The 22024-nt window shown below is 51.3% G+C and overlaps 1 protein-coding gene across 13 annotated transcripts in view; it reads right to left on the reverse strand.

The window, feature by feature from the left end:
* Positions 1-22024, reverse strand: part of Gtf2ird1 (GTF2I repeat domain containing 1) — an 89849-nt gene that overhangs the window by 38015 nt on the left and 29810 nt on the right. For 11 of the 13 annotated variants that reach the window (XM_040731210.1, XM_040731209.1, XM_040731206.1 and 8 more), the window contains exons 2-8: positions 15754-15882; positions 12716-12857; positions 8182-8337; positions 6557-6740; positions 4880-5190; positions 3430-3519; positions 1388-1471 (exon numbers count right to left, since the gene is read on the reverse strand). In XM_040731210.1, the coding sequence (XP_040587144.1) occupies positions 1388-1471; positions 3430-3519; positions 4880-5190; positions 6557-6740; positions 8182-8337; positions 12716-12857; positions 15754-15876 (1090 nt within the window). In that variant the 5' untranslated portion in view covers positions 15877-15882. Of the gene's footprint in view, positions 1-1387; positions 1472-3429; positions 3520-4879; positions 5191-6556; positions 6741-8181; positions 8338-12715; positions 12858-15753; positions 15883-17662; positions 17813-18584; positions 18731-22024 lie in introns of those variants that run through there. The other 2 variants (XM_040731202.1, XM_040731201.1) reach the window with 2 other exon arrangements.

Below are 22024 nucleotides of genomic sequence, written 5' to 3' on the forward strand. Positions count from 1 at the left end.
GCTCCAGGTGGCAAACGGATAAGCAAGTGTGCCTCCACGGCCTCTGCTTCCTCCCATTCCTGCCTCCAGGCGCCCGCCCTGAGTCCCTGCCCTGTCTTGCTTCAGTCACGGAGTGTGACCGAGGGTTATGAGCCGAAACAAACCCTTCCCTTTCCAGGCTGATGCTGGTCATGGTGTTTCATCGCAGCAACAGGATCCCAAGACATGGTTCAGGCCTTAGAGAGCTTGCTGCCAAGCCCGACGAGCCTAACTTGGTATCTGGGAGCCCAACAGTGGAAGGAAAGGCCCGACTCCTACAAACTATCTTTTGGTCTCTACACTTGCACTGTGGGATGTACACACACACACACACACACACACACACTCACTCACACTCACACAGACACATACACACATATTAAACATTTTGTTTTGTTTTTTGAATTTTTTCCATCCAGGGTTTCTTTGTATAGTCCTAGCTGTCCTGGAATTCCCTCTGCAGCCAAGGCTGGCCTCCAACTCAGATCCTCCTGCCTCTGCCTCCCAAGTGTGTCATCACTGCCCAGCCATAACTATTTTCTTCTTAAAAGATAAGGCCTCACTTTGTACCTCTCCAGCTGGGATAGAACTTTTTATGGAACCCTGGCTTCCACCCCAGGCACCACAGAATATTGGATGTAGTGGTACCCCAGACCTCAGGCATTAGAGGAAAGAGGAAAAGTTCAAGGTCACTCTCATTTACATAGCAATTTCAATGCTGACCCGGGCTACATAAGTCTGTCTCAGCCACAGCACACAGCACAAGGTGGATAATGCCTAAAAAATGATACCTGAGGAGCTGGAGAGATGGCTCAGCGGTTAAGAGCACTGACTGCTCTTCTAAAGGACCGGAGTTCAATTCCCAGCACCCACATGGCAGCTCACAATGGTTTGTAACTCCAGTTCCAAGGAATCCAACACCCTCATACAGGCAAACCAATGTACATGAAATAAAAATAATTAAAAAGAAAAAAAAAAAACCCTGAGCTTGTCCTCTGTCCTCAACACACATATACACATATGTGCAACTACACACATATATGCTTGCATACACAACAAAAATAGAGTACAACACGGGGCTGTTGGAGCAGTACAACAAGTCAACAGAGAGCAAACATGTCCCCCTGCCCATCTTCCCACGGTCGACTCAAGGTCTGGGGACCTGCCACCATGCCACCCCCACAGAGAATCCGCAAGGCAAATATTGACACAGCCACCCTCTCCCCTGACAGGGAGAGCCCACGCCGGATGCCATCCTCGCTGACGCTGTGCGGGCGCCAGCATATGGCTCCTGCTGTTGTGTTGGGGAACACAAGCGACTGCCGCACATAATGAGATGCTCACCCGGTGGGCTGCGCCGCCCACTCACCGTATCTGCTGTTAAACAGGATCTGCACGCACTCCCGCAATGTGTTGATGTCCTCCATCTCCTTGATGAAGACGTCCCACTTCTCTATCAAAACACAGAAGGCTCAGTGAGGGCTGGTCCCCAAAGAGAGGGCCGGTCCCCAAAGAGAGGATCTGTCCCCAAAGAGAGGATCGGTCCCCAAAGAGAGGGCCGGTCCCCAAAGTGAGGGCCGGTCCCCAAAGAGAGGATCAGTCCCCAAAGAGAGGATCGTTCCCCAAAGTGAGGGCCGGTCCACAAAGTGGGAGCCGCCTCCTGTGAGAGCCCCCAGCTCCTGCAGTCTCCCTCCTGGTGCCTAGGTGTCATTCTAAAGCACGCAGCCCTCCCACCCACTGTCACCTCAGCCCCTGTGCAATTCAGGGTGCTCAGACAGTGTTCCCTCTGTATCTCGCAGAGACTCCTGTAGGCTCAGATCTGTCTCTTCCCCACGCCATACCACCTCAGGCAGGCAAAAGCCCGGGAACGTCTCTTGAGGAAAGAGAGTCTCACTATGTAGACCAGGTTAGAGTGGATTTGAAATCCTCCTGCCTCAGCCTTGTGAGTGCTGGGAAGACAGGTATGTGTCCCTGTGCCTAGGGGATTAGGCAGTGCTAGTACCGGGGCCTAGGGCCCTGTGCATGCTAGAGAAGTGATCCATCGTCCAGCCAAGCTCCCAGCCCCTCCTTGAAACTCGAGGCCGGTGCTCCAGTGCTGAGGCACACCCCATGTCCCTCACTGAGGGACTAAAACAAAAAAATGCGACCATTCAGTCACATTCCCAGCCTCCACATACATTCTTCTTTTCCTTTCTTTAGAGATAGGCCCTTACTGCATAGCCCAGGTTAGCCTCAAAGGAGAGCTTTGGGAGCTGCCCATGCATTGCTCCTTTTTTTCTTTTTTTCCTTTTTTTTTGAGGCAGGGTGTCACTATGTAGCTCTGGCAGGCCTGGTACTTTTTCTTTCTTCCTCTGGTACCTTCTACGTAAACCAGGCTGGCCTTGAGCTCACAGAGATCCTCCGGCCTCTGCTTCCTGAGTGCTGAATTAAAGGCACACACCTAACTTTTTTGGTATTTCTTCTCTCGTGAGGAGTATAACTCTTCCTCCTGGCTGGAACATTCTGGGCTTCAGAAATGACAGTCATTTCTGAAGTGAGGTCATGAAAAAACAGAGGCTTTCTCTTTTCTGTGTCTCGGACCACCAAGTCTGAGAACACCAGCCGCTGGGTTGCAGAGCCTGCTCAGCTGACCTGATGCAAATAAACCAGCCCAGACGGTTTAGAACTGAAGCTTTTGCCCATGGCCGCCAAGGGTGGCCTGACACATGGCTCTCCATCTTTAGTCAAGCCTTGCGATTAGACTGCAGCCCAGCTGACACCATGCCTACAAGCTTGAGAGAGACCCTACACCACAAACTACTCCCTCATCTGCTGCGATAATAATCAGGTTTGCTCTGGCAACGTGACAGGATTCAAAATCACCATGGAAACGACCCTCTGGGTGTGTTGTCTGTGAGAGACCTTCTAGACTGGGCTCACAAAGTTGGGAAGACCCATGCTAACTGTAGGCAACACCATTCCACAGCAGAAGATCCCAGACCATATAAAAAGGAGAACTCAAGCTGAACATTCGCCTCTTCCGGTCTCTGAGTGTGTGACCAGCCACCTCACGCTCCTATCTATGTCTTCTGCAACCCGATGGACTGTAACCCCTCAAACCGTGAGCTACAACCAAGTCTTTCTCCCTTAAGTTACTTTTGGTCAGCTATCTTAATCACACAGCAAAGAGAAAAGTAACTCCGTGGCAACAACGAGAAAACCAATATACACAAAGAAACTATGTAGCAACAAACGTTTGTTTAAAGATCAAGTTTGGGGATATCTGTGACATCCACGGATATTATACACCCAGGTTTGACTCCCAGCCCCTTGGGCAAAACTGCTCATCTCCTTTCTCACCACTATCTGATGGACCCGTTTTCATCACAGAAAACCACTCTGCCCAGGTCACTGCCAAAGGAGCCGGCCTACCTGACTTGTCATGGACGATGGAGAAGAGGATACGCTTGGAGGCATGGACATTCTGGATGAGAGGCCCAGCGGGCCCTGCGGGCTTCTGTCCTGAACAAGGGGGAAACGAGAGGCATACATTTTGGAGGGATCCCGCATGCCTCAGAGAAACGAGAACTGAGCCCCGTGATGATGAGGTTCCAGGCCAGACCCCCAAACTACAGATCTCAGTTGCTCTATACCAGACTTGGAGACCCAGGGGCAGGCACCATGAGAGCAGGATGTTAGCTCAACTTTCTTTTCTTGTTCTTTTAATTACATTTAATCACTTTTTTATAAAGATCAAAGGACAACTCATGGGAGGTGGTTCTCTCTTGCTTTGTAGGTCCCAGGAGTTTAACTGAGGTCATTGGGCTTGGTGACAAAGGCCTTTAGCTAGGCAAGTGCTTGATTAACTGAGCCATGTCCTCCAACACCCAAGTCTGAAGCATTTACTTTAGGAATCTTGTTTGTTTTTTCCAGACAGTCTTTCTCTGTATAACAGCTCTGCCTGTCTAGAAATTTGCTTTGTAGACCAGATGGCCCCAAAACTCAGAGATGGGCCTGCCTTTGTTTCCCAAGTGCTAGGATTAAAGGCACGTGCCACCACTGCCTGGCTGCTTTAGGAATCTCGATCCCAAGTATCTTAGATAAGGGATAGTCCACATGCATCCCACTTCACAAACGAGGAAAATGAGACCAGTGAGATTGAGACTTGCCCTGGCACACACAGCCAGGATACAGACCACATCTTCATACCCTGCTGCTCCTTCTCTTAGGCCCCCAGGTCCTGAATTAAAGCAGGGTGTGCAGTAGGTGCTCATTAAATGCATATGGGCTGATTATTTTATTCCCTTTTTATTTTTATTTTATCTATCTATTTATTTATTAATTTATTTTTTGGTTTTTCGAGACAGGGTTTCTCTGTGGCTTTGGAGGCTGTCCTGGAACTAGCTCTTGTAGACCAGGCTGGCCTCGAACTCACAGAGATCCGCCTGCCTCTGCCTCCAGAGTGCTGGGATTAAAGGCGTGCGCCACCAACGCCTGGCTTTATTCCCTTTTTAAATCACACTCATCTCTTGTGGGTGTGTGCACAAGATGCATGTGCGGAGGTCAGAGGACAACTTGGGGGATCCAATATTCTCCCCCCAATTCGTGATTGGACTCAGGTCATCAAGCCGGTTGGCAAGCGCCTTACCAGCTGGACCATCATCTCGTCATTCCTGGTTACGTTTATTTATGCTCTTCCCAGCCTCCTGGGGGTGAAGATGCCTCTGGGTCCCATCCAAGGTCTGCTCAGAAGGTCAAGTGGAGGCCCCAGCTTAACTGGGTCTCAACAGAATGGAATAGGCAAAACCCACCCCTCCCCAGAAATGCCTCCTCCTTAGGGCAACCACCCAGAGAGACACGCAGGTCCTCACTGCAGCATTACCACAGCAGTCAGAGAAATCTTGGGCACTGGGGACCTGGGGCTCAGGCCCAGGCCAGCCCAAGCTCAGGTCGCTGGGGGTCAACGGGCAGGTGGGCGCCTCCTGCTTGAGTTCCCGGATGGTGTGGTTGGGCACTGAAGTGCTGTACAGGAAGTTGGCCACGGCAGATGGGGTGGCGGTGGGGGGCAGGTCCTGGGGAGTGACCTTGGAGGCCTGGCCATGCAGACCGCAGTCTCGGGAGCCCTTGGGCAGCAGGGAGATGCCGTTCATCTCCACCAGAGCCTTTGAGTCCCGCCCACTATCATCAGGCGGCCTGGGTGAAGGAGAAGAGATAGTGACTGCCTTGAATACCTGCTCTCATCTCTCCCCTCACAGCCCATGTGACGCCCTACAGGATGTAACAGACCTGGGGTACTACAGGTGTTTCAACGAGGTGGGATGGGAGCCAGGCCCTACATTAGTCAGGGATGCAGGCCTGGTGGTGGCCTGGGCATAATGCACCTGGCACCAGGTGGCAACCACTGGAAGACCCAAGCCGGCACCAAGCTACCTCAGTTTTCCAAACCGCCAACCCCATCCTCCACCTGGTTCCCTCCCATCCCATCTCTCCCTCCTCATACCAGCTCATGCACTGCTGGGGAAGATTTAGCAGCTGTGTGCTGTATGGAGTCGCCGGCTACACTGGGCCCAGCCCTGACCTCACCTCCCCGTTAGTCTGTTACGAATCTCGCTCACAGCCCAAGCTCACATCCGGGTCAGGAGGTTCTCCTAGCTCAAGCCTTGTAAAATCAACTCATGTTTTTGAGGTAAAGGTCTCATAAGGCCAAGGTCACCTCAAACTTACTATGCAGTTGAGGATAACCTTGAACCCTCGATCCTGACCTCTGCACATCCCTTCGGTGTGACTCTTTCCTAAGCCCGAATTCTTCTGGACACAGTGACGCAGAAGTCCCTTGGGAAACTCCCACAGCCATGCCCTGATTCAGATTACACTGTATGGCTGGGCCTTAGAATTGATTCCTCCCACAGACCCAAAGCCTTTCCCTCAGGATGTCTCCAGCTTTCTGCTTTCTGGCTGGGTATGGGGTGTGACAAATCTGTTTGTCTCTTTTTTTTGGGGGGGGGAGGGAGATAATCTCACTATGGCTTGGAATCTGCCACGTAGTCCTGGCTGGCCTGGAATCTGCCAGCGTGGTGTCAAACTCAGACGTCCACCCACCTCTCTGTCCCTCACAAGTGCTGAGATTAAGCCATGGGTCACTGCACCCTCAGAGTTTCAACTGTTTTAATCTGACACTGTCTACAATCACATGGAAGAGTCTCAAAGAGGGATTTAGACCAGGCTGGCCCGTGGGCACGTCTGCAGGGAGACTGTCTTGATTCACTGAGGTGGGAAGGCTAGCTCACTGTGGGTGTCAGTATTCCCTAGGCAAGGGATTCTGAACCGTCTAAGAGAAAGCAAGCTTAGCGGGCATGCGCGCCCAAATTCATTGCTTCTGGCTCTTGACTGTGGATGTAATGTGACTAGCTGCTTCAAATTCCTGGTGACCTGACCTCCCCACAGCGACAAACTGTGACTGAGGATTGTGAGCCAAGCGAGCCCTTTCTCCCTTAATGGGCTTTTGTTGGTATTTTTAACACGGCAAAAGGAAATGAAACTGGGACACGGGCTTACTCACCTCCTGAGTTTAAACCGTATTCGGTGGCTGTGCTCCAAAATGGCCATGAGCGCCTTGGGGTCATACTCAGCTGGCCTCCGGAAGGCCAGGCCCTCGGGCAGTCCCTGCACAGCCAGCAACCCCGGCTCCCTGAGCAGCCTCTCGTAGGGCAAAGGCACCACACTGGCCCTGCCCACAGCCTCACCTGTGGAGGAGTAAACAGTGAGGCTCAGGACTGGCGGGGGCTTGGCCAGACGCACTGGGAGCCAGGCAATGTGAGGTGACTCCCCCTTGGAGAGGGGCTTCAGGTCCCTCACTGCAGTAGACACGGTATAGAATGAACGTGTAGATACAGCCCTGCTGTCTGACGGCGGGAGAGTGGGGACGGGAAGGCCCTGACGCCAAGCTGGTAGTCTGAACTTTGTCAGTGACAGCACGATGAATTTCAACCTCAGGCTCATCTTTTGGGAAGACAGCCTTGGTGCCAGAAGGGAGTGATCTACTGGAAGACCACGGGGCGAGGATGTGGTAAGGGGCAGCTGTCTAGGAAAGGTGACTGGATAGGGACACTCAGGCCTGGGAGTCTGGAGCTGGAAACGGGCTAAGGCAGAGAAAGCCATGTCTGGGGTCTGTTGTTTTGCTCAGAGCATCCACAGTGCAGAAGCAGGGACCTGCTCTGCGGGGTGAGACGGCGACCGGGATGAAGTAGGCGGGGAACAACGAGGTAGAGCTGGGCAGAGTGGGCGGGGCTAGCAGGGGGCGGGGCGGGGTAAGGGCAGGGCTGACCTGGGTGGGGCATTGCTGGCCAACTACACTGGGTGGGGCCCGGCTAGGCAGAACTGGGCTAACGTGGGTAGGGCAGAGCTAAGCAGGGCTAGAGAGAGCACAGCTGGAGTAGACAGGGCTGGGTTGAGATGGGCAGAGCCGGTGGGATTAGAGTATGGCTGGGTGAAGCCGGGTCGAGGTGGGCGGGGCTAGGGTGGGCGGGGCACATCTGAGCAGGGGTGGGCTCCGGTAGGTAGGGCTAAGCAGTCTGGCGCTTGATTGATGGAGTATGGCTAACTAACAGCAGCTGGGCAGGAGTGGGTGGGGCTACACTGGGGGCCGATAGGGCAGAGCTGGGTAGGGCATGGCCAGACAGGAGTAGGCTGAGTTGGGCGGGGCGGGGTGGGGCAGAACTGGTGGGGCTAAATTGGATCTGGCAGGAGAGGCCTGGACTGAAGTGGAAGAATGGGGCTGAGCAGGGCTGGGTAATGGCCGAGGTGGGGTGGGCAGGGCTAAAACAGTTAAGACCTGGCCTAGACTGGCAGAGCAGGTGGGCCTAGGAGTGAAGTAAGGGGGATGGGTCAGGGTGGGTGTGGCTACGCTGGGCGAGCCTGGCTGGGCTGACCTGGACAGAGTGGGATTGGGTCGGGGAGGCTGGGTCAGACACCAGTGGGCAGGGCGAGGCAGGACGGAGCTGAGTGGAGTGAGGATGGGCTAAGCAGGGACCGGAGAGACCTGGCTGGGCCGAGGTGGGCGGGGCTGGGCCGAGGTGGGCGGGGCTTGGTTGATGGATCTGGAGGGGACTGAACTAGACAAGGCAGGTGTGGGTAGGCTGGTCTCCCACCCGCCCCCTTCCGGAATGGAATGAGGAAGGATCTTACTATAAAGAACATCAAACACTTCCTCTACCATCTTCTGCAGCAGGTACACATCCGAGCACTGCTCCAGCGAGGACCGCGGGATGCTCCGGCCACCACCCTCGCAGCGCTGCACCTTTTTAGGGTGTCCTGCTTCTGGATCCTTCCATAGGGGCCCCCCTGTGGGATAAGAGCACACGAGCCACTGGTTGGTGTTAAGCCCCAGAGGCACGAATGAATGAATGAATGAATGAATGAATGAACGAATGAGCACCCTGCTGAGAGCTAGCAAAGGCTGCAGGTCTCAACCTAGCCACACGCTTGCTGGTTGACCTCAGGGTTGTCCTTTCCCTCTCCGAGCCTCAGTTTGCGATGCCTCAAAGAAGCCCATCAAGTCGGGCTCGGAACTGGGGCTCCACGAACATCGGATTCACACACCCCATTCTATATTCACGCCAACCCACTCTCTTTTAACCCACCTAAGCCTGAGTTTTCTGCTCGCCTACATGGAAAACAACGGAGATACAGCCAGGGTTAGTTTTAAATGCCAATGTGTCACAATCTGAGAAAGATGCCTCCAATGAATCATCTAGATCGGTGGTTCTCAACCTGTGGGCCATGACCCCTTCGGGAGGAAGTCAAATGACTCCTTCACAAGGGTTACCTAAGACCGTTGGAAAACACAGATGTTTACAGTGCAATTCACAGCAGTAGCAATGAAAACGATTTTATGGTTGGAGGTCACCACGACATGAAGAATCGTATTAAAGGGTGGCAGCATTAGGAGGTTCTCAACCTAGACCAACTGGCCTATGGGCATCGTCTTGGTTGTTAACTGAGCCAGCACAGCGTGGGCAGCAGTGGAATTGGATCTGAGCTATATGAAACAGGAGAGAGCTGGAGGAGAGCCAACAGCTCCCTGCTCTTGACTGTGGATGTGATGTGACCAGCGCTTGAGTGCCTCCTCTGAAAAGACTGCAGCCTAGAACCGTCAGCCAAATAAACCCTTTCCCCTTCAGTTTTCGTGTATGTGTGTGTGTGGGGGGCTGTTAGGGGGTCTTTATGAAACATTCTTTTAGATTTTTGGGGCAGTGTCTCTCTTATTTGGATCAGGGTGACCTTGAATTCACAGAGGTCTGCCTGCCTCTGACTCCCCAGTGCTGGGATTAAAGTCATGCCTGAAGCTACAACTAAACGGGATGCAAAAGTTCCAGCTATAAACCCCACTAATAATACCTGCAGTGCTGGATTAATCTGGGATGGCTAATCCTAGGGATATGGTCCAGAAGACCATGAAAACTACTAGCAAAACCACCAACAGTAGGTACCTGGATGTCCACAGAGACCCCTGGAATCCCTCGACCCCCATTGGTCCCTACTCTCCATCTATCTCATTGACTTTGAAGGGATGCGGGAGAAAGAGCAAGGGTCTGAGAACCCGAGTCCTGGCCCTGAACCACACTTGATGTGATGGCTACTCTTGGTCGTCGTGGTGACATGGATAAAAATGACCCCCACGCCGGGCGTTGGTGGCCTACGCCTTTAATCCCAGCACTCGGGAGGCAGAGGCAGGCGGATCTCTGTGAGTTCGTGGCCAGCCTGGTCTACAGAGTGAGTTCCAGGACAGCCTCCAAAGCCACAGAGAAACCCTGTCTCGAAAAACCAAAAAAAAAAAAAAAAAAAAAAAAAAATGACCCCACAGGCTCTTAGATTTGAATGCTTGGTCACCAGGGATTGGCTCTATCTGAAAGGATTAAGAGGTGTGGCTCTGCCGGAGGAAGGGTGTCACTGGGGGTGAGCTTTGAGGTTCTAAAAGCCCATGCCACGCCCAGAATCTGTCTGTTCCTGTGGACCTGGATGCAGGGCTCTCAGCTACTGCTCCAGCATCATGTCTGCCTGCTTGCCGCCATGCTCCCCATGATAATAATGGACTAGACCTCGGAAACTGTGAACCAGCCCCATTAAACGGTTTCCTTTATAAGAGCTTCGTGGTTGTGGGGTCTCTTCACAGCAACAGAACACTGACTAAGACAGTTGTCAAACTGATTAAATCTGGAATTAACTAAAACCAAAAGCCTGGGCACACCCGTGAAGGATTTTTTTTCCTTAATTAAATCATCTGAAGTAAGAAGACCCACCACTTCTAATCGGATCTTTGAGGTGGGAAAGATAAACCGTTACTCCAGATATTTGAGGTGGGACGATCCACCTATCATCTGGGCCACACCTCCTGCCGGCAGCCTATAGAAAGGTCTGGAAGAGGACATGGCACTCTTTGCTGTTTCTCTCACGTTCCTTCACTGGCATGAGAGCCTCCTTCTCCAGGGTTCCGGTGTATACTGAAGACCAGCTGAGTTGTCCTCGTGGACTTACCAATTATTGGAATTTTTTTTGTTTGGTTGGTTTGGTGTTTCATGACAGGGTTCCTCTGTGTAGTTTTGGTCACTCTGTAGACCAGGCTGGCTTCTAACTCACAGAGATCCACCTGCTTTTGCCTCCCAATTGCTGGTATTAAAGGCGTGTTCTGCCACTGACTGGTGGATTCTTCTCAACTATTGGACTTTCTTGTTGGGCCCCAGCCCCCTCTGATTTCTGTGCATTGTTTGTTAGCTGATAGTCACAGATGCATCCTGCTCTCTAGTCCTGGCCTACAGCCCCTGCCTTGCCCACCTGACATCAACATCTAGCACGAGGAGAACACAAGCTCTTACACCTGGGGTTTCTCCACTGTGCTGTAAGTCTGCATATAAGGCTGCTCACTCCTTACGGCAGACTCACAGGCAGACATACTGTCACGGAACACACACACACATATTCTCTCTCTCTCTCTCTCTCTCTCTCTCTCTCTCCTGGTAATAAAGGCGGCAGACGCATTCTCTTAGCACAAACAGCTGGACATCTTTCATTTCCCGATATCTTGGACTTGTTTGTGGCACAGACACCACACTTTCTGAAGCTGCTCTAATAAACTGTGTGTGTGTGTGCGCGTGGGTAATAAATTTTCCTCCTGTAAGTTCTGTTTCTCTAGAGAGCCCAAACTAAACATACACCTTCCATCCTGGGCTAAGTCTGTGGGGAAAGGGGAACATGCCCATCGTGCCTCAGTGTCTCATCTGCACACCATCGGTGACCTCTGGGGAAGATAATGAGGTTTCAGGCCAATGGCCCACGATGAAGCACTGTTTGACTCTGACGTTGCTAGGGAGAGTACCTAGGGCCTTAAGAATTCTAGGTAAAGCGCTCCACTGCTGAATCACCTGTCTGGGGAATTCCAGGCCATCAACTACCTCTGAGTCCCCACCCTGACCAAGAACCGTCCATTACCCACTGCTCATGCATACTGTGCACTTCTTACCCCAAAACAAACAACAGAAAACAAGGCAGAGGTCAGAATAAGTGACCTTGCATAGTCAAGTGTCACACACTCACACATGCTTAATATCTTAGCTGGACAACGCCGGTCCCTACCCTCAAATGTACTCAGTCAAGAGAGAGAACTAAGCCGGGCGTTGGTGGCGCACGCCTTTAATCCCAGCACTCAGGAGGCAGAGGCAGGCGGATCTCTGTGAGTTCGAGACCAGCCTGGACTACCAAGCGAGTTCCAGGACAGCCTCCAAAGCCACAGAGAAACCCTGTCTCGAAAAACCAAAAAAAAAAAAAAGAGAGAGAGAGAGAACTAGAGCTGAGAATATGCCTCACTTGGCAGAATGCTCGCCCAACATGTATGAAACCTCTTGGGAAGCTGGAGGCCAGAGAACCAGGAATTCAAATCCAGCCCAGACTACAGAAGAACCTGCCTTAAAACAAGGAAGGGTGGCGCATGCCTTTAATCCCAGATCTCGGGAAGCAGAGGCAGGAGGATCTATCTCTGTGAGATCGAGGTCAGCCTGGTCTACAATAGCTAGTTCCAGGACAGGTTCCAATGCTGTTACAGAGAAACACTGCCTTGAAAAACAAAAACAAAAAGAGGGAATCAGCCAGACGGCTAAGAAGATTTTGGTCATGTTGAAGATATGAGTTCAATTCCTAGGACCCACTTGGTGGGAAAGAAAACTGATTCCACGGATTCTTCTGATGCCTATATGCACGCCACAGCATGCACGTGCCCACACACTTGCACACAATATAAACAGAATATATGTTTAAAAACAAAAAACAGGTAGACTAATAGCTAAGGGTATGGCACAGTAGCAGTGATCTTGCTTAATGAGGCATGAGGGTCCAGGTTCGATTCTCAGCACCATTAAAAAATAGAGTACAGGGTTGGAGAGATGGCTCAGTCGTTAAAGGAAACAGAGAGAGAGAGAGAGAGAGAGAGAGGGAGGGAGGGAGGGAGGGAGGGAGGGAGGGAGGGAGGGAGGGAGGGAGGGAGGGACATATGGATGAGTCTATCGGTAGGATTAAGTGATAGGAGTTGCTGGACAGTTCTAAGCGGCTTCATCTGGAACAAACTTGTGGCTCTGCGGACGGGACAAAGCAGGGGACACAGGGATGGGCCAGAACCCTTGTCCTTTAGAAACAGCAGGGCGCTGGGCATGGAGAACGTGGGGGTACTTACGGCAGAACCTGAGGAAGTCTGACTGTAGCTCCTTCCGCGTGTTCAGAAACATCCTTCCCTTCTCGGTGCCCATCACGAAGACGCTCTCATTGTGTACCGCCACGCAGGCCACCTCCGTGTTCAGCTTGGAGAGCGCTGAGCACTGTCAGGGAGGGGAGGGTGTGTGAGCTAAATCAGCCTGGAACCCACCACTCGGGAGGCTGAGACAGGATGGTGGAGAGTTTGGGGCTAGCCCTAGCTACAGAGATGGGGCTTCTGAGGAGAGATGAGTTCTCCAGCCCACTGTGGCAGCCCTCTCTAAGCAGTAAAAATGGGCACCGTGCAGCCTGGAGAACGTGGCAGTAGAATTTCAATATTATGGTTATAGGAAGGGCTGTCAAGATGGCTCCGTGGGGAAACCGCTTGTCTTCCAAGCACAAAGACCTGAGTTTGATTCCCAGTACTCACGAGCCTGGCCTCATCTAATCTCAGAAGCTAAGCAGGGTCGGGCCTGGTATTTGGATGGGAGACTGCTTGCAAGTACTATGTGCTATAGGCTTAGCTGGGTATGCTGGCTCACATCTGTAATCTCAGCACTCAGGGAGTCTGAGGCCGGAGGACTGCCATGAGTTTGAGGCCAGCCTGGGCTACACAGTTAAGTTCAGGTCATCCTGAACTACAGAGTGAGATCCTGTTTCAAACAAACAAGCCAAGAAACAAAACAAAATAAAATAAAAACAAGGTGAAGGGTACCTGAAGAGTGAAACCCATGGTTGCGGTCTCTACATGCATGCATACAATACCTGCACACCCTCTCACACAGAACTCTAGGTGGCTACACCAAACTGGCTTGCTTGTGTGGCCCCCAAGTTATAACCAAGACCACAGTATGAAAATCCTCAAAAACAAATCCCTGTGGCACACAGTCGGCACTTAACAAATGCAGGTCTCGCGCCAACTAGCACTTGAGAAAGCCCTGCTGTGGAATAACCCTTCTGTACACTGTGAAGGTTGCTCTCACTGTTTAAATGAAGAGCCAACCGGCCAATAGCTGGACAGGAAGCGGGCAGGTGGGAGAGGCAGACAGAGAGTGCCTGGAAGAAGGGGGCGGAGTCACCAGCCAGATGCAGAGAAAGCATGAAAAAAAGGTACTGCCAGTAGGGTAGGGTGGTGGTGGCGCACGCCTTTAATCCCAGCACTCGGGAGGCAGAAGCAGGCGGATCTCTGTGAGTTCAAGGCCAGCCTGGTCTACAGAGAGCTCCAGGACAGCCTCTAAAACAATAGACGGAAACCCTGTCTTGAAAAACCAAAAAGAAAAAGAAAAGGAAAAAAAAAAAGTAGAGCGTAGATAAAGATTACGGGTTCATTTAAGGTATAAGAGGGCTGGAGAGATGGCTCAGAGGTTGAGAACACTGGCTGTTCTTCCAGAGGTCCTGAGTTCAATTCCCAGCATCCACATGGTGGCTCACAACCATCTGTAATGAGATCTGGTGTCCTCTTCTGGCCGGTAGGCTTACATCCATACAGAACACTACATACATAATAAATACAAAAATCTAAAAAAAAAAATTTAAGGTGTAAGAGCTAGTTAGTAACAAGCCTAAGGTATTGGCTGAACATTTGTAAGTCTCTGTGTGGTTATTTGGGAGCTGGCTGGCAGAACAAAGCTGATTGATGAGACAGAAAATCCCACCTACAAAGTTCTGTGCCGTGTGACCCTAGGACAAGTTCTTCACCTCTTCAGGCCACAATCCTACTTCTTGTGCCAGCCTTACCCAAGCAGGAGCCCCTGGGGAGGACTGAATTTAGGGACCCCCCCTATAGTGTGAGAGATTGACTAAAAACAACAAAATGCAGCCGGGTGGTGGTGGCACACGCCTTTAATCCCAGCATTCAGGAGGCAGAGGCAGGTGGATCTCTGCGAGTTCGAGGCCGGGCTGGACTGACAGCCTCCAAAACAATACAGAGAAACCCTGTCTCGTAAAACCAAAAACAAAAAACAAAAAACAAAAGCAAATCACCACAAGTGGCTGGTGGCACTGTCCATCAGGGCATACGCGTCAGTCATCCCCACCACCACCGACAGGTCAGTGAGGTTCAGGACACACGTGGTGGCCACTGTAGGGAAACAGCCAGCACCCAGTTTATTTCTGAGGGTATCTCCCACTTCGGGCCTACATATGACCCTGAGCAACCCACAAGAGGAATTACCTAGAAAGGAGGCCCCCTATGCTTAGGAGACCAGTGACTCGGTAGCTTATCACGCTGTGTGACCTCAAGCAAGATGCTGCTGTCTCTGACTGTCTACTTTATCATTATAAAAATGCTAATTGATGCCAGGCAGATCTACTTTTTGTTTCTGACTGCTTTGTGTATGTACAGTGCTATGATTCGAACCCAGAGCCTGCTCCAGGTTAAACACTTGCTTTATCAGTGAGCTCAGTCTTAACCTTTCGGGGTTTCACTCTAGCCCAGGGTGGTCTGAAAACCAAGATCTCCCTATTTCCAACCTCCTGACTGGGATTCCAGGCACATGTATGTATGTATGTATGAACATACATATGCATCTTGGTGTCTATACACAAGTTTGCATGTGTGTGTGTGGAAGTCAGAGGACAACCTTAGCTGCTGTTCCTCAGACATCATTCATATTGCTCATTTATTTGTTTATTTGTTTGTGTTTAAGGCAGGGCCATTTGCTGACGTGGGACTTGCCTGGTCGGCTCCCTTAACACTGGGATTTATGAGTGTGCGCCACCAGGCCTGGCTTTTATTTTTTTTTTTTTTTATTTTTTTGTTTTTTGTTTTTTCAGAGAGGGTTTCTTTGTAGCTTTGGAGCCTGTCGTAGAACTTGCTCAGTAGACCAGGCTGGCCTCAAATTCACAGAGATCGGCCTGTCTCTGCCTCCTGAGTGCTGGGATCAAAGGCGTAGGCCAATGCCGCCACTTTAGCGCTTGAGCTGTCTCTCCACGCCTCAGAGACAGATTTTGACGAGTACAACCTCCCAGAGCTCTCCCACCTTGACCTCAGGCCCAATTCCCACCCAGGCAGACACTCACCATAGAGTCTAAGGCGGACACCAGGCTGTTGATGAGTTCGTCTTTGCGGGCGAAGGTGGAGTTCCAGCGCTCAGACCCGCAGCCATTGGTGGGGATGTCACAGTGCTTCCCCAGCAAGGCCATGGTCACCTAGAGAAAGCAATGAGGGCAGAGTGGGTAGCAGACACATGGTACAACTGGGTAGGCACACCTGGCTCCCAAGGCCACTTGGCCTTCACAAGTGGGAAAGCATGTCAACTGGCCTTCCTTCCCATTACTCGGTGGCCTAAAAGGTTTGATAGGGATTTGAGCCTCCACAGGCCAGAAGACAGCAGCTACTACAAAAAACCTGCAGAGATCTAAGTGAATAATGTATAACTACTTCCTCCAATTTGAAACATTCTTGGGGAATTTAAACATTCCCTCCCAGAGGTTCTTGAAACTCAAAAACAAAGCAACTTACATAACTCAGGAAACTCACAAGGCTCAGGAAGCTCACAAGACCCAGGAAACTCAGAAACTCACAAAGCTCGGGAGGCTCAGGAAACTCACAAAGCTCAGGATGCTCAGGAAACTCTTAAGGCTCAGGAAGTTCACAAGACCCAGGAAACTCATAAGGCTCAGGAAGTTCACAAGACCCAGGAGTCTCACAAGGCTCAGGAAGCTCACAAGAGTCGGGAAACTCAGAAGCTCACAAGAGTCGGGAAACTCAGAAGCTCACAAAGCTCAGGAAGGTCAGAAAGTTATAAGATTCACAAGGCTCCTTCCAAAGTCTACAAGCACAGAGAGTGCCGGGCGTTGGTGGCACACGCCTTTAATCCCAGCACTCGGGAGGCAGAGGCAGGCGGATCTCTGTGAGTTTGAGGCCGGGCTGGACCGACAGCCTCAAAAACAATACAGAGAAACCCTGTCTCGAAAAAATTTAAAAAAAAAAAGCACTGAGAGCAACTGTGTGTGAGGCGATGGAGCAGGGATACAGGGCGCTCTTCTCATGCAGAGTTCCAGAGAGACAACTTTTTGTGAGTGGCATCGACCATGCTGAGGTGTACTTTTTGATGAGTCACCCTCAATACAGCATGTAACCCTGTACCCATTGTGGTGGTTTCAATGAGAATGGCTCCCACTGGCTCATATGTCTGACTGCTTTGTCCCCAGGTGGAGAACTGTTTGAGAAGGATTAGGAGGTGTGGTCTTGTTGGGAGTGGGTGTGGCCTTACTGCAGGAAGTGTATCACTGTGGGGTGGGCTCTGATGTTTCAAAAGTTCCCTGCCTGTGGATTAGGACTGTAAAGCTCTCAGCTACCGTTCCAGGGCCATGCCTATCTGCTTCCTGCCATGATAATCAAGCCACGGTAAGCAAGCCCCCAACCAAATGCTCTTTCCCTACAAGTTGTCTTGGCCATGTGTGTGTCCCCTCACAGCAACAATGGAGACATCCATACTTCTGTAAGTAACCAAGCGAACTCTGGATGGAATTCTTTCTTCAGCCTGTTGTCAGTGCCCTCCTGGGGCAGACATTTGGTCATTACTCGCCACGAAAAGACACACAACAAGCCGGGCTGTGGTGGCGCACGCCTTTAGTCCCAGCACTCGGGAGGCAGAGGTAGGCGGAGCTCCATGAGGGCAAGGCTAGCCTGGTCTACCGAGCAAGTTCCAGGGCAGTCAGAGCTACACATAGAGGCCCTATCTCAAAATAAATAAATAAATAAATAAATAAATAAATAAATAGATAAAAAGACATACAACAGTAACACAGCTGAGGGCCGTGGCCCAAGGATCTGAAGTGAGCCCAATACCACGGCGTCAGTCTGCCAGGTAAGTCCTAACTGTCAATGTTTTCCACGTATGTAACTCCAGTCAGTCCTCTCCTGCTCACACACCCTCCGTGGCTCCCTACTGCCCACACACGTTGAACAAGGCCTTCCCCTTACTTTGTAGCCTGGGCTGTTAGTAGTTCCTGATCGTCCTTTCTTCCGCCTGTCAAGTACGGGCTGGAATCACCGGCCTGTGTCCACATCCCTATAACCAACCCTGCTGGAAAGGCAACTGACAGCCTCTTCCATGGCGAGGCTGGTCACTGCCCTCTACAATTCTGTACACGCCTCTGGGCTTGGTCACAAGTTCCCAGATCAAGGCCACTGCCTTGAAGCCCAAGTCTGCTTCCTGGATGTTGGGACGTGGACTTGGGGCAGGTGCAGACAGCCGTAGGAGGGCACAGACACTTCCTCAAACTAGGAATTCCCCAGGAAAGGACTTTGTCCCAACTGACCGGGGCTCCACCTAGATCCTCCTTTAAAGCCGTCTCTGCCTCGCTCAACCCAGACTCCACAGACAAGGCTGCTGATTGCTGGTGGCTGGCTTGGTGACAGTTCTTCCAGAGCTGCCCCTAGGAATGGGGGCGGGGGTCCCCACATGCCGCCTCCCCAGCCCAAGCAGAAAGAACAGGGGCAGGAGCAAGGGCAGGGCACTCCCCGGGCTTGTTCCTAGGGTCCCCTAAGGCCCCTGGCTGGGTGTGTCACCCATGGATAGATCTGTAGATTCCACACCCTGCTTGCCACCTGTCTGCCACCTGTCAACAAAGATTCTAGACGCTCACTGGGTGGGGTAGGGAAAAGCCAGGTGGCAGGGCTCTCCGGGCCCACAGCCTAAAAGGGCACCAAGCTTAGGACGTCTACTGCCACTACAACTGACTTCCACATCGTAAGCTCTGCAAGGGTCACACGGTGTCTGCCCACCATGGCTAACCCTCAGGACCCAATTCACTGTCCCATGTGTTCAGCGGGCCAGGCACAGAATCCCAGACACAGACACAGACACAGACACAGACAGACACACACACACACACACACTCACCCCCAAGCCTGGCTGAAGTGTGGAGGGAAACTCAAGGCAGCGGCAGGTGTCACATGCAGCAGAAAACACCGCACCGTTAGAACAGAACAGAGAAGAAAACAGCTCTGGGCCCAGGACCGGCTCAGATCTGCTCCTGGGCTACAGGAAAAACAAAAACAAAACAAAACTGGTTTTCCAGCCAGTGAAACTGCTCAGAGAGAAAAGGTTCTTACTAAGGACCTGAGTGGACCCCTTGGGACCCACATGGTGGAAGAGAACTGACGTTTGCAAGTTGTCCTCTGACCTCCACAGTCATGTGGTAGCATGTGCAAACACATACATGTACATATACCAAAATAAATCAGTAAAAGTGCAGGGTAAAATAAAAATTAATGGTTTTAGCAGGGCCTTCTGGCCCATCCAGTTATCTTAGCTATCAGATAGCTGAAGCAGGAGCATCCCAAGTCCAAGGATAGCCCAAGCTATGAAGTGAGTTCAAGCCATCCTGGGAAATGTAGTGACATTCTATCTCTAATAACAACATCAAAAGATTTTAAGAGGGCTGTGTATATGGCTCAGCAGTAGAGCATCTGCCTAGAATTCCCCAGTGAGGGGCTGGGGCATAGTTCTATATTAGAGCATCTGCCTAGAATTCCCCAGTGAGGGGCTGGGGCATAGTTCTATATTAGAGCACCTGCCTAGAATCTCCCAGTGAGGGGCTGGGGCATAGTTCTATATTAGAGCACCTGCCTAGAATCTCCCAGTGAGGGGCTGGGGCATAGTTCTATATTAGAGCACCTGCCTAGAATCTCCCAGTGAGGGGCTGGGGCATAGTTCTATATTACAGCACCTGCCTAGAATCTCCCAGTGAGGGGCTGGGGCATAGTTCTATATTACAGCACCTGCCTAGCAAGTTCAAAGCCGTAAATTCCATCCCAGAACCACAAAAATAAGTTAATAATCAATAAATAAGCCATGACCAGGAATTCAAAGGCATCATTGGTTACATGGTGAGTCTTTGAGACCAGCCTGGCTGCATGAGAATCTATCTCAAAACAAGTAACAAAGAAAATAAAAATACCCCCACCTTTAATCCCAGCACTCGGGAGGCAGAGGCAGACTGATCTCTGAGTTCATTTCCAGCCTGGTCTAAAAAGCAAGTTCCACAGCAGCCAGGGTTCCAGAGCTCTTATACAGAGAAACACTGTCTGGAAAAACAACAACTCCCCACCCCACAAAAGAGTGAGAGACATAGCGTGTACATCAGATGGTCACTCAAGGGCATGGGAGACAGGCAGGCCATGGATAGGATGCGCTAAGAGGCTGTTGGTGGCTTTGTCTCGGCTGTTCCGTGGCCCTAGGTCACCCTGCTGGGGGATGGAGAGGGTCTACTGTATAACTGTACTCACTCTCAAGTCCCGAGCCAAGAGATCTGTGCCCGGGAGCCTGAGGCTTCCTGCACAGCCAGTCCTACAGCCATGCTGCCAGCTACTCCTCTGAGCCCTTGGGCCATTCCCAGAAAAATTCTGGGTTGACAGCCGCCCAGCTGCCCAGACCCAAATCAAATTAGAGCCAAGCAAGCGGCAGTAGCTGGCACTTGTGACCTCCAGCTCGCTCCAGGCTGCCCTGACTCCTTTTGGCTAAGGTCCTAATCTACTTAGAACCAGGGACTCTGAGCCAGAGGACTAAGGAGATGGAAGGGAGCTGGGTTGTGGGCTAGCCTAAATCCTGGTCCTAGCTAGCAGGACTTACAGGACCCTCTGTCTCCAAGGGAGTCCAGGTGAGGAGGCACTTGGGAAGTCGCCCGCGCTATGTCGAAACCAAGAAAAGCCCCAGGCCCAGGTATGCTAGGAGCACACAAGTGTAAGCGGGTTCGTTAGCAAAAGCAGGGCCAAACGAAAGGGAAAACAAGGCTAGCGAGACGGCTCAGTGGGCAAAGGCACCTGCTACCCAACCCGCCAAGTCTGATCCCTTGATGTGCACGGTAATAGAAGGAGACAACCAAATCCTCTAAGTTGTCCTCTGACCTCTGCACACGCACACGTGCACACACGCGCACACCACACACACACACACAGAACCCTAAGTAAAAATGGATTTATTGATGCTTAATCAATAAGGCAGGTAAAGTACAAAATGGATTTTTCCTTAGTGTCAAAGGATGGGAAAGGGGGAACACCAAGTGTGACAAGCAGTTAGGTCCCCAGCGGAGGGGAGGGGACCAGTAGCAGAGACGCCCAAACCCAAAGCAATTATAGCAGAACAGCAGAAGAGATTTGAAAGCCCAGTGTGGTGGCTTATGCCTATAATCCTAGCACTCAGGAGGCTGAGGCAGGAGGATTGTGACTTCCAGGTTACCCCTGGCTACACAGTGAGACTGTATCTCAGAAAAGCAGGACATGAAAGATGGCTCTGTTGTTGGTATATGTGCACGGGGGGGGTAGCTGTGCTCATCCGCCCTCTCCTTCTGCAAGGGTTTCGAAGCCTCGGTCACCATCGCTGCCTCTTCATTCGCTCACTCCCTCAGACACACCCTTGATGGCCCAACAAGCCCACAGCTCAACCTCGCTCTCACAACCCCACCTTCCCTTTTATTTTACTATGGGTTTTTGTTTTGTCAAAACAGGTTTCTCTGTGTATCACTGGCTGTTGTGGAACTCACTCTGTAGATTAGGCTGGCCTTGAACTCACAGAGATCTGACTGCCTCTGCTGCCTCCAGATTGCTGGGATTAAAGGTGGAATTAAAGGCGGAATTAAAGGCATATACCTCCACCACCCGGCTACTATCGGTTTTGTTCTGTGACACAGACACTGAGGCCAGGCTGGACTCTAAATTGAAAGTAGCCCAGGATGACCTTGAACCCCTGATCTTCCTGCCTCCACTTCCCAGGTTACTATGTTCAGCTCCATTTTCTCTACAGAACAAACTTTGATCTGAAATGACCCGTTTTATGTGTTTCTAGTTGGATTTCTTGACCTCGAAGGTAAACTGTGTCGTCATGTTGACTGAATTCCTACCACCCAGACCCATGCCTGCCTAGTCCTGGGTACTCAATGCACACTTAATGAACTAACAAGATTCACATTCAATTGGAAGTCAGGGGTTTGAAGGCTGTGAGCAGAAAGGCAGTGCCTGGAGCTCCAGATGAAAGGTGCATCTTGGAGAGCCAGAGAGATGGTCCAGCAGTTAAGAGGGCTTGCTGCTCTTGCAGAAGACTCCCAGCACCCATGTCAAGCAGCCAACAACTGCCTGGAAAGCCACGCCCATGATACCTGAACAATTTGCTGCCTAAATGAGACCCAAACAGCGACCACACCAATAGACATGCAATCTCAAAAGAGGAAAATCTCACTAACCCCTACCCTGGACAAAGAACTACAGGTAATTAATGACTGTTGAGAGAGGGAGAATTAGTCCTTCCCAAGGACGAGCCCCCAAGTTGGTCACCCAATACTAAGT

The sequence above is a fragment of the Mesocricetus auratus genome, unplaced genomic scaffold (genome assembly GCF_017639785.1).
Source record: "Mesocricetus auratus isolate SY011 unplaced genomic scaffold, BCM_Maur_2.0 Super-Scaffold_100025, whole genome shotgun sequence".
NCBI lineage: Eukaryota > Metazoa > Chordata > Mammalia > Rodentia > Cricetidae > Mesocricetus > Mesocricetus auratus.